Source organism: Hoplias malabaricus, chromosome X1 (genome assembly GCF_029633855.1).
Source record: "Hoplias malabaricus isolate fHopMal1 chromosome X1, fHopMal1.hap1, whole genome shotgun sequence".
In the NCBI taxonomy this organism is placed as follows: domain Eukaryota; kingdom Metazoa; phylum Chordata; class Actinopteri; order Characiformes; family Erythrinidae; genus Hoplias; species Hoplias malabaricus.
This window is the reverse complement of record NC_089818.1, coordinates 16,295,380-16,307,834: the sequence shown is the minus strand read 5'-3', so window position 1 is coordinate 16,307,834 and position 12,455 is coordinate 16,295,380. Positions and strand designations below refer to the sequence as shown.

At 41.1% G+C, this 12,455-nt stretch overlaps 1 protein-coding gene across 1 annotated transcript in view; it reads right to left on the bottom strand.

Annotated features, from left to right (window-relative positions):
• LOC136675685 (dual specificity calcium/calmodulin-dependent 3',5'-cyclic nucleotide phosphodiesterase 1C-like) overlaps positions 1–5,456 on the bottom strand; it is a 74,790-nt gene extending 69,334 nt beyond the window's left edge. The window contains exon 1 of the mRNA XM_066652387.1: positions 5,372–5,456. Within this exon, the coding sequence (XP_066508484.1) occupies positions 5,372–5,456 (85 nt within the window). The remainder of the gene's footprint in view (positions 1–5,371) is intronic.
• Between the last annotated feature and the right edge of the window lie 6,999 nt (positions 5,457–12,455).

Here is a 12,455-nt window from a genome sequence, read left to right as displayed (position 1 = left end):
GTTTGAAACACACACACACATACACACACACATAAACACACCACACAAAATCAGGATCAGGCTTTTTTGGCCACACAAAGGATGAGACCTCACTATGTGAAATCTCATTTATTATCACAAATGCAACTCCAGCAAGGTGGTGGATGGAGCTCCATCACTCTAGAGAATGGTCCCTCACCCAGTGTAAGGGGGTTTAGGGGTGTTGACCTGTTACTGGTCACTCATGGGAGTTTTAAAGGTTATACATAATACATATATACAGAAACTATTTTGGATTCATACCATTTTTCTCATATTCCTCAAAGACGTTGGTTTGGTGTCTATAGCTGGCTTCTTTCATTTTTGTTCTTGGGCTATGAGGCTAATGTAGTGCTCACAGGTGAACTTTGTTGATATTAAAGAGAACGTAAAAGACAAAGACAAACTATAACATTTTATATTACCATCTCCCTGCAGAATTGAACATATTACCAAAAAAGAATAGAAAATACGTGTAGTAGATATGGCACATTTAATATTTTATATGTAATTTCTTAGACTGCGCATTAAAAATTTGCAGGAAAAATGCTGTGTTTAAGTGTTCTTAACAGGTTAAAGGAGGGTGGCTTAAGCAGCAATGTGCATCGCTCCACAGTTTTTATTATATGAATTGTATACTGAATATATTTGTATATTTATATTTACCATGTACACCACACTGGATAACAAGCTGTTTACTGTATGAATAAAAAGCATGTACAGTATTTTGTACACACTTCCAGTACTAAATTGTCCTTCCCCTTCCATCCCTGCTCTGAAGCCCCCCCGATCCCACTGGTTACAGTCAGCTGCCCTCAGATCTATCCCTGTGTAATTAGTGGGAAAGCCTCAGGAGGCTAGATTCAGTGGGGTGTTTTAGTCCAGGGGTCCGGGTCGGCCCACTCTCCCACAGCAGGGATCCGTCAGGGGCAGAAAATCAGGAGGAAACGGCTTGAGGCATGCTCCACTAAACCAGTGTAAAAAAAAAGCCTAAACATACCAAAACACACTGAAACACATCGCCCACGGAGACCCCCACCCTGCCCGGCTGGGTCCAGGTTGCCATGGAGACAGCCAGATGTTTGAAAATGCCACAGGGGTGTTGTACAACGAAAGTGTGAGCAGAGCTCAGTCGCTGTCTGCAACCAATCAGTGTTGTGATCTTTCTTTTCTCATTCAGCACATTCTTTTTGGTTTGAAAACAGGATATTTTTTTTACATGTATGAGACATTCTCACGCTTGGACAGTGCTCAGTGATCTGTCTCCATATTAAACCCTGAGGAAGCTCATTTGTTGGTGATTACACCCAGAATTAACTCTTCCTTGAGGAACAGTTTTGGGGAAAAAAATAAATAAAAATCTAATTTGCACAGTTGTACACTTACACTGATGTGTTCACTCAGCCGAGACAAGCTGGGTCTTTGAGGTTTGCTTGATTTCAGTTGTGCCCTGCAGCTACTAAGCTACTAAGGCTAATGTAGCTAACAGGCTAACAGAAGCTTATAGCCCAGTGAATCGCTTTAGCCAACAGCTGGCCTCAGACCTTTGAACTGTAATCTGAATCAGAATGCTTATAAAAGCGTGACACTTCATGAAAAGCTAATTTCTAATATTCAAGCTCCAAGTTTGTAAAACTTTTGCTTGTTTTATTGCCACACTACTATGGCAGCACCTACTTTTAGGAAGCAGTCCTACTTTAGCGCTTTAGCAAGACAAAGCCTTTCCAACACGGTAAAGCCTTACCCATGTTGTTATATCAGATATTTATCTAATCCCCAAATCCTGACTCTTTTAAAGCACAAGATCTCACAATTAAAATGTGTCAAATGAACTCTTACTTTGGCTGGTAAATTAATAACAATGGACAAAGATGATTTGTGGGTTATTAGCTAAATAATTGAACTTCTGACACCATAAGATATTTGTAAACATAGCACAAAAAGTAAGGAAATTTGTGGTTGGTAGATTATTTCTTTGTGGTAACAAGGCTTTTTGGCAATAAATCTTATACCATTGGAAAGTTACTTTCCCTTTTAAGTGGTGCCACATTTGTAAGGAACATGCGTTTGTGTGATGAGCAGTAGAGCTGAGTATGTGGGTTGCACCCATGAAAAATTTGCCAAATCCTCTCTGCTAACGATGTGTGACGGTGTGGGGCGGCATCTCCCTCACTGTAAAAACAAGGCTTGTCATCATTGGAGGCAATCACAATACAGTGAAATATCGAGATGAAATTCTCCACAGTCTGTGACCGAACTCTATCCTCCAAGATGACAACGCTCGCCCAGAGAGCGGGGTTTACTAGAGACTACCTCCAGAATGTGGGAGTGGAGAGGATGGAATGGCCTGCCAGAGTCCTGACCTCAACCCCATAGAACACTTGTGGGATCAGCTTGGGCGTGCTGTTCGTGCCAGAGTGACCAACACAACCACATTGGCTGACATGCGACAAATGCTGATTGTAGAACGGAATGCCATCCCACAGCAGTGTGTGACTAGTCTGGTGACCAACATGAGGAGGAGGTTGTGGCTGTGTATGGTTCCTCCACATGCTACTGAGGTACCTGTTTGTTAAATGGCCAATGTCTTGTTTCTTCAAACTTCAATCATCCAGTCCACCAAACACCCAACGAGTCAATGGCACAATAAGCTACAAATTTTTCATGGGCACAACCCACATACTCAGCTCTACTGCTCATCCCACAATGTTCCTTACAAATGTGGTTCCATTTAAAAGGGAAATTAACAGGTTTTGCAATGTTATAAGATTTAATGCCAAGGAGCACTGTTAAAAAAAGAAATAATCTACCAAACACAAATTCCCTTACTTTATTTGTTATGTTTAGATCAGCTGTATTAGCTACATCAGTGATTCTGGTATTTTTTTCTTTTTACCAAACTGTTTAATGTACAATGCCTCCGCTTTTAAAACACCCCCTAAGAGACCAGACATTAACAGGAGAGATGCCAGCAACAAAAAGGTCTAACAGCTTTCACACTGTGCGTGTGTGTTTGTGTGTGTGTGTGTGTGTGTGTGCGTGTGTGTGCGTGTGTGTGTGTGTGTGTGTGTGTGTATGTGTGTGTGTGTGTGTGTATAAGAGCGAGACATCGCCCTCTAACCCCATCTCTGGTTGCCATGGCGCTCTCCCCTGTTGTCACCTCAAATGGACCCCTCCACAGAGCCGGTCTTGCTGGTGCTGTTCCAGTTCTCAGATATTTATAAGCTTCTAATGGCCAACGGAGTGTGGAAGAACCAGACGGAAATAAATCATATTCTGATGCTGTTAGCACACTGCTCAGGTTAATCCACTTATATCTGAAGGAGCTGAGAATCTTTGAAGAAATTCTTTATGTTGAAGTCTGTTCAATTTCATTTAGAGGTATAGTGTTTATAACAATGCAGCATTCCAGAAAAGCTTGTTTGTGTCACCAAGGAAGACAATGTCATGAACAACACCCTCATGTCATCAGGAAGAACCATGGAGAGGAAACAAGTCTCAAATAATAAATCCTCCAAAAGAACATGAGGAATAAAAAGATATCTAATGAAAAGTTCCCTTAAAACATGAGGTGGAACCACACAGTGAACAAAAGACTGAAAAGAAGAAACTCCCTAGAGATATTTTCCAAAACGGCAGATGGAGAAACCACTGAGAGAAACCAAAACAGAAAAGGTAACATTCCTTAAAACAAGAAGGAACCACAGAGAGGAACTTCAAACTCTTAAGAGCATGAGAAAGAAGAACTGAGAGGAACAAAATTCAAAAACAAAAAGGTCCTCCCTGACACCAGGAAGAAGAAACAAGATTCAAAACAAGATGCTCCTTTAAAGGAACTCCTGAGAGAAACTAGGGCTAGACATTGTGGCCAAAATTTCTATCACAATCCATCCATCCATTATCTGTAACCCTTATCCAGTTCAGGGTTGCGGTGGGTCCAGAGCTTAAGTGCAATCATTGGGCGCAAGGCGGGAATACACCCTGGAGGGGGCGCCAGTCCTTCACAGGGCAACACACACACACACACACATTCACTCACACACTCACACCTACGGACACTTTTGAGTCACCAATCCACCTACCAACGTGTGTTTTTGGACTGTGGGAGGAAATCGGAGCACCCGGAGGAAACCTACGTGGACACAGGGAGAACATCCCACACTCCTCTCAGACAGTCACCCGGAGCGGGAATTAAACCCACAACCTCCAAGCCCCTGGAGCTGTGTGACTTCGACACTACCTGCTGCGCCACCTTATATCACAATATAATTCGATATCAACATGAACAGTAAAATCCACTGAAAAGCTTTCAAGAACAAACAAGAAACATGACATCATCATCAAACATAAAACTTTTGGCTTTGTCAATATTAATAATTTTTCACCAAATTTTAAAATGTGTGCGCTGAACTGACAACAGTGCTCAGTAGTGAACAGTAAGTGACAGATGTTGTAAATATAACAAGAAGCTGGGCTAGTAAATCTAGCCAGGCAACTACCATGCTAACTTTAGCTGTTAGTTTGTTTTTTCCTCACCTTCTAAGTCTGTCATCCGAGAATCCCACTGTTTTCATTAGAGTAATGATTTAAAGACACAACTTTGCAGTAAGATATTTAGCTTCCTAGCATTAGCATTAAATCTTTCCCCAAAAATCAATCCTTAAATGGATATAGTTTTTTCAGAATACTTTTGCACCTTAAAGAATATATTAATATAGTTTATAAACCCGTAAATCTTGCTCTAGATACTACACTAGCAGAAAAAAATGAAGTGTACACGTATATATGAATATATGTAAATAATCAATAAACCATTTTAAATAATAAACCAAATAAAAGTGAAATGGGATTTGTGAAGTTGAATCATCTCAAAATCTACAAGAAAGGTAAACCGTAGTAAATATATTTCATAACTAAAGGTTATAAGATGGACCACAAAGTCTCTCCAGTAACAGCAAAATGTATCACCACACAAGTTTTTGTATGTGAGTGTACTGCAGCATCACGTTTCTTATCATATTTTCTTCATTGTCACTGCAGCTAAGTACTAAATAACTCCACATTTGAAGCACATTTTTGAACATGAGTGAATAACTGAGTAAGAGCCAGTTCCATGAGGCACTTCACATATAAACACAGTAGTAAACCAAGGGCTCAATATCACTACAGGACTCAGATTTTAGCTAGTTCTGCTCTTTGCATGTTGCCATAACAACTTTTGATGACTGAATTCATGTACAAGATGAAGCCATTTCTTTTACAATTCAAGCATCCAACAGACAGGATTATCATAGGGTTTGCATTGTTAGATGATCTCTCTCTCTCTCTCTCTCTCTCTCCTCGTGAGACTTACCTATTGTAAAGCTGAATCCATCAATACTGAAAGTGGCACTCCTCCCTTTCTTATAGCTCTTCTTCTTGGAGCTTGCCTCGGTCATCTTTTTTTTCTTTTTCTTTTTTTTCTACAGTCTGTCCGTCTTCTCTGAAGCACCTCTACTCCGATACTTTTGGATTCACTTTAATTTCAGCGTTTACTGTTTGGTTACACAGTGGAGCGGAGTGTGAGAAGGTTCGGCGGTGTATGTGTGAGCGTGTGTGTGTGAAAGACCTCCAGAGTAAAGCTGTGATGGGGAGGAAGCAATCACTCTCGCTTTCTTTCTCTCTCCTCCTCCTCTTTCTGCTCTGCTCAGCCCTGACCTTCCCTCTCAGTCCCTTAAGAAAAAGCACATTATTTCTCTCCTCTCTCTCTCTCTCTCTCTCATTCTCTCTTTTCTTTTATGTCACTCTCACTGTTACTGTCTTTTTGTGCCTGCTGGCACGCGCACACACACACACACACACACACACACACACACACAGAACAAACACACACACACATACAGTCACATGCATAATGAGCATTGTTCTGAATTATGACTGCTTCCACAGATCCTGATTATTAGCAGCTATGTAATTTTCATTTCAACTCAATTCATTTACTGCTGGAATCACACAGTGTGACACAAAGCTTGTCACTGCTGCCTTCCTAAGCTGGCATCTTACTTCAGACTATAAAGAAATGAAAATACAGCTGTAATCCAAACATGCAGTCATCAGTAAATTTATTTAACTTTTCTAGACCCCAAAGCACTTTCCATTTCTTTGGAACGTTAGGGAAGACTCTAAAACAACACCCATGTGCAGCATCCCCCTGAATGATGTGATGGCAGCAGATATGCCCCACTGTGCTCACCAAACCTCAGATATTTTCTAGAGAGCCGACAGCTCAAGGCAGAAAAACACATGCTGGACAGGGCATCAGTCCATCACAGGACTTCACACACTCACTCACACACTCACTCACTCCTGTCTGAAAGTCCACACACAGCCAACCCATCTACAAAAATATTATATTAAGTAAAGAATGAATGTACATTTTGTTGCCATGGGAACACAGAATTCATAAAGTGGACCAATGACAACAAAGTAGAGAATCCACAATCAACAACGTGGCAATAAGCACCAATAACAGTGAAGGGCGGTATCAGAACAAACAATACAGTGATTAGGACCAATCATAGTCAAGGGGAGGGGCTAGGTTTAGCAAGTAGTACTTATAGCATCATATAAACACAGCCTTTTTGGAAGTGTCATGTTTTAAACCAGTTCTGACAACAAATAAATTTATGATTCACAGTTAATCACATTGCTTTTTTCACTTTTAAATGCAGGGCATTTGTTATAGTTGTATGAACTATATTAAGTCCTCTTAATCTTTTATACACACACACACACACACACACACATATACAAAATACACTCATGAGCAGTGAGCCAATAACCCATTTCCCAGTACTGGGTTCACCATTTGATACTAATATTACATGGTGAGCACACATGAGTGTGTATACAGAGGGGCAGAGAAATAGATGTAACATGTTCATAGTGTTGTCACATTCGGTCTAAAACAGGATGTGAGAAAAGGTAATCACCTGATGTGTGTGTGTGTGTGTGTGTGTGTGTGTGAGAGAGAGAGAGAGAGAGAGAGAGAGCTCTCCAGAGACTGAGCTGAAGTAATGTGTGTGAGGTTGTGAGAAGAACCCTCAGTTACTCTGCTTGGCTATCTTGTTCTAATCCACAGCAAACACACACACACACACACACACACACACACACACACACACACACACGAGTGTTTCCTATAGAGGAAAACCCATTAAATCTACAGCTGTGTTTACCACTTACACTGATTCAGAGTGATTCACAGTCATTCAGTGGCTCTGTCAGACCTGTGATTCACTCACTCAAAGCTGTACTCGCTCTGGATTACCGGATCACAGCTAGCGATAGTGCAGCAGCACATCGGATTACTGCAGATCCTTATGCAAAACTATGGAGCCATAGATATAAGATGATCCACATGCATAAGGAAGAAAAAAGCCATAGCGTGGACAGACCGTGTGAGCCCTAATGACCACGCAAGGTGTCGCACCAAAGGTTTCCCACCAGAAACACAGCACTTAAAGCTTCTACATTTGAGAGACAACAGAAAACACACCTCCACAGCTGTTTGTGTCGAAATTGCCACTGACACAGGCCTTAAAGTATGTGGAGCTGGTAAGAAGTCACAACTGAAAAGAGAATATTCGTGGTAGACTCATGTATATGACGTGGGTCATGAGAAGGAATAAAAATCCTGCTTCTGGGATTGAACCTTGGAGGTTTGGAAAGAAGATCCACGCATATTTATTAGAGAAATTTAAAGCAAGTGTCTTGAAAAGAAGCAATAATAAATGATTATTTTGAACCTTCTGCGTTTTACAGATTCATGTTACATTCAGTGTATTTTGGAACATGTCAGGATTAAAAAGAATATGCAGCATTAGTTTTCAAGCTGAAAGAGAACATAGATCATTGTTTCTGCATCCTTTAATTTCTCTTTTAACAGTTATCTGTTGCTCTCCTCTCTCTCTCTCTCTCTCTCTCTCCTCTAGCAGCTGTAGAGGAGTGGAGGCTGTCTCAGTGCTAATTGTAGCTCATGACTAGTTCAGTTGTGATGGAGCATCTTCTGCTGCTGAGCTGAAAGTGGGTTACTGCCATTTTCTTTGCAGGAGGAACATTTTTGGCTTTCTTTCATGTGCATGTGGAACACGGCACTTTTCACAAGGTCGTGTTATTTGTACTCTATCTCTGCAGCGAGCGTCCGTCACTAGGCAACCGCAGTGGCTGGGTGATGCTGATGGAGACTGGCTTTAAAGGCAGAAAACTTGGAGGCTTGCTCAACAAAGCCATGCTCTTTAATTGGGGTTCTGCCATTTTTATTCATTGCTCCAATCTGTGTGGACCAAGGGCAACAGGCTCTGAGTGGAAAGACAGAAAGCTGGGTTATATCTGTCTGCTTAGTTTTGGAGAGTTTATATCCACAGGCCTTTGCATATGTTCATGAATGTCATGTTGAATAACTTATTTGATCCATGGGTATTTTTGTCAAAAAAAAAAAGAATTTGATTTTTTTTTTCATTTACTGGTACATTTTTTTAATTCATCTTTGGTCGATCCACACAAACTGTGCAGCCACAGATGAGTTACTCTCTCTGAATTTTCGCCTGCAAAGTGGATCACTGAAATACACGTGTCTAACGCAGTGGACAGTGAGTGGACACTGTGTTTAAAACTCGTGTAGCACTGCCGTGTCTGATCCACTCAGAGCAGCGCGACACAAACTAAGTGTCACTGCAGTGATGAGAATGATCGACCTCCCAAATCTGTCTCTGTGGTGGTCACATAGGGGTCCTGACCAGTGAAGAACAGAGTGAAAGGGGACTAAGACAGTAGAATTGTAGAATTGATTGCCCACTGCCCACAATGTGAACTTCATGGCAACCAAAGGTGGCCCACGTTGTAAAAGCTCATTTGACCACAGGTCACCAAACAGCTCTGGCCCATTTCTGGCAAAGATACGTGCTGACCACGTCAAACTGGCCCAAAGTGTGACTTCTACAGGTATGTGGCCTGCTTTGTCTTCTACAAGAGTAAAGAAAGCAGCAATGTTTACGTACAAATGGATTCAATATGATTCTTCAGATTTGCCAAGAGTTATTTTATGCCATTTTTCACAATTTAAGCAGCAAAATACCATTTAGATCCCAACAGATTTCATGCTTCTTTTATTCTTTAAGCGTGTCATATCTAATAGGAGGTTAGTATTGCTCACGATCGGTGGGCAGTGGGACTGCCCCCGCACTGAATTAAGCAAAATGAACTTCACACTATTACAAAATCTCAGAACAGCATCTCGACTGTACAACGATTCCTGACAACGCCAGGAGAGGTGCTGGGAAACAATAAATACGTGACACTGTGTTGATTATGATGGCGAACATTAGAGTATAAACAAGCTCATTAGTGCCAGGTCCGTCAGCGGAGAGCGGAAAGGAGGGAAGCCGCCCCGGATAAACTGTTCCTCACGGCTGTTTCTGTGGAGACACATCCAAGTAATTAAGAGAGTGTGAGCAGCCGGGTACTGGGTGTATTCCCCACATAGGTCCTCATTAGAGGGACATTTAAGGTAATGTCAGAGCTGTCTCCAACCTAGAGGAAACACATGGGTTCTTGAAGAGTCACTTACATGTCAACGTCTTTGTTCCTTATATCTACAAGGTTAGGAAGGCCAACTTCAGGCGTATCTATGTTTATAAAGTAGAGTAATGGTCATTTGGGAAATCAGAAGAAGGTCATTTTTCAAGGTTAAAGCATGTCTTAAAGTTCTGCTTAAAAATACCCAAGAGAATTAACAAATCTGATGTGTTCTTTATAATAATTGGGCCCAGCTTTTAAGGCGCACCAACAGCAACTGAGTCTACGTTCGTCATGCTCAATGCCAAGGGTTAGCTCAGTGAGTTTAAAACACCCCAGCCTCAGGCTGTGGAGCAGAGGAGTGTTAAAGCACCATCCACCATTTTTGGGATGAGTTGGAGCGGTGTTCATAATCCAGAATGAATCATTTGACTGAAAGTCTTTACACTAAAAGCAAAAGAATTCACTGCAGCAAAGTAGGACAAACCCATGTTGTATTTGTGTCTTAACCTGGAATTGCATGTAAAACACATTCATTCATTCATTATCTGTAACCCTTATCCAGTTCAGGGTCGCGGTGGGTCAAGAGTCTACCTGGAATCATTGAGCACAAGGAATACACCCTGGAGGGGGCGCCAGTCCCTCACAGGGAAACACAGACACACACACATTCGCACACTTTTGAGTCACCAATCCACCTGCAACGTGTGTTTTTTCGACTGTGGGAGGAAACCGGAGCACCTGGAGTAAACCCATGTGGACACAGAGAGAACACACCAACTCCTCACAGACAGTCACCCGGAGCGGGAATCGAACCCACAACCTCCAGGCCCTTGGAGCTGTGTAACACTACCTGCTGCACCACCCTGCCGCCCATGTAAAATACACTCTGTCCCAAATAGGGCCCTATACCCCCCTACATTGTGTACTTTACAGATTATAAAACACACAACACTACACTAGTGGTTTGAAGGTGGAATGTCTGTGAATTAAGAGATTCACAGACACCAACTCACAAATATACACGCTCAAAACAGTGTAGGACACAAGCAACATCATACACTCCGCACTGACTCAATGCACGATCTTAAATCAGCCTTTAGAAGGAGGGTTAAATGAAGGGAGTGGGGCTTTTTCGGTTAGATTTTTTTCAAAACCTTACACTCTGGCTCCTACAAAATCACCTGCTTCTGTTAAAGTAAGTGTAAGTACATGGTCATTTCTGTTTCTGCATTACACTTTCATCTTTTCTTTTTCATCATTTTTCACTACAAGCCCATTTTTAATGGATACTCCTTACGTTTTCAATCTCGAGCTAGAAAAACGTTAAAAAACTAATCATTCAAAGCGTGCGGTTGCATTTCACACTGATAAACTCATCAAAACAAACCCTGCTACGCTTATATATAAATGAAGGAAATGAGTAATGTAGCAAATTAAGAATATATTAAGAATAACAAAAGAGCCATATATATATTCCAGTGTTTAAAAGTTTTTTTTTTTTTCAAACACAATGATTTCTACAAAATCACCTTCTCCAGCTTCAAACCTCTAAGTAAAAACTGCTAAAAATAAACTATTTTAAAGCACTTCCGAAGAGCCCTATAGTGGGCAGAGGCCTTTTTAAATTCAGGTCAACTCTCAGAGCACTCTTTAACATGCAATCACAAAGTCTGACAGAGTTTTGATTCCGCTCATTCTTAAACCCACACAATGTCTGAAACTCTCTCTCTCACACACACACACACACTCACACACACTGTCTACTCTTTATAATTAGAATATTTTAGAAAATATTTCACTGATTTCAATGGCTATTTTGACACCTGACATCCTCCCCTCCCCCGACACCTCCACTTTGACAGGATTTAATTTTCAAATCAGCGGATCAGAGATATATATATATTCAAAAATAAACTGAAGGTTGACACCTTATAATGCAGAGAAAGCCTGTCCTTACAGGCAACAGTGTGAGAGAGGCGTCCTGAAGACTCACACTAATTGACAACTGAGGCCAATTGGTGCCTGGTGAAAGGATGGAATTAGTCTCAGTTCCACACTCCGTAAATGGCCAGGACAGATTAGTTTTAACAGGAGGGAGAAATATATTAAAACTTAAAATGAGACAAATGGACTTTGTGCCTGACTGCTGCTAACGTTTACACACAAATTAGGGACGTCTTTTTTCAGGCACTAATTGGAGATCAGATCCCTGCTCCTGTTCCAGCACAGTGAGCTTAATCTCAGGAACAAAACCCACGAGTTCAATCTTATGAGCTGATGCAGAAAAACATCAAATATGTTTGTGCTGAGGTCTTCAAAGACTAGGACTGCAGACAGAGTCTATCGACAGTGTGCAAGGACATCATGAATGTAAATTTCAAACGGAGATATAGAGAAAAGGTGACTCCTAACAACCACGCAAGACCTGGTGTCGCACCGACATGTTCCTCATCAGACACACAGCACTCAAGTCTTTCACACAGAAGAGAAAACACAGCCACCGCAGTCGATCTGACCCACAGTCAAATCCACGGCTGTTATCTGTCCATCTTCGGCTGTGAGAAGACAACTCTACACTATGGGTCTGAAAGGAGGTGGAGCTCTCTGGTGTTCTGAGAAGAACATCACTGAATGTGTTTGGAATGATCATACGAAGCTTAAAATTCAACCAACATCTAATTACCAATAAATAATGAATATTAACTGTGAAATCAGAAAACACAATATATTTAACATAATTTCTAATAACATTAAGTTGTTTAAACCTGTTTATTTTGAAGAGTATTATATTTATTTGTTGAATTCTCTACTCTTTATGTGTCAGAAAGACACAGGGGTGTTTTGACTCTGACTCTTATTTTGGAAAATAAAAGTCAAAC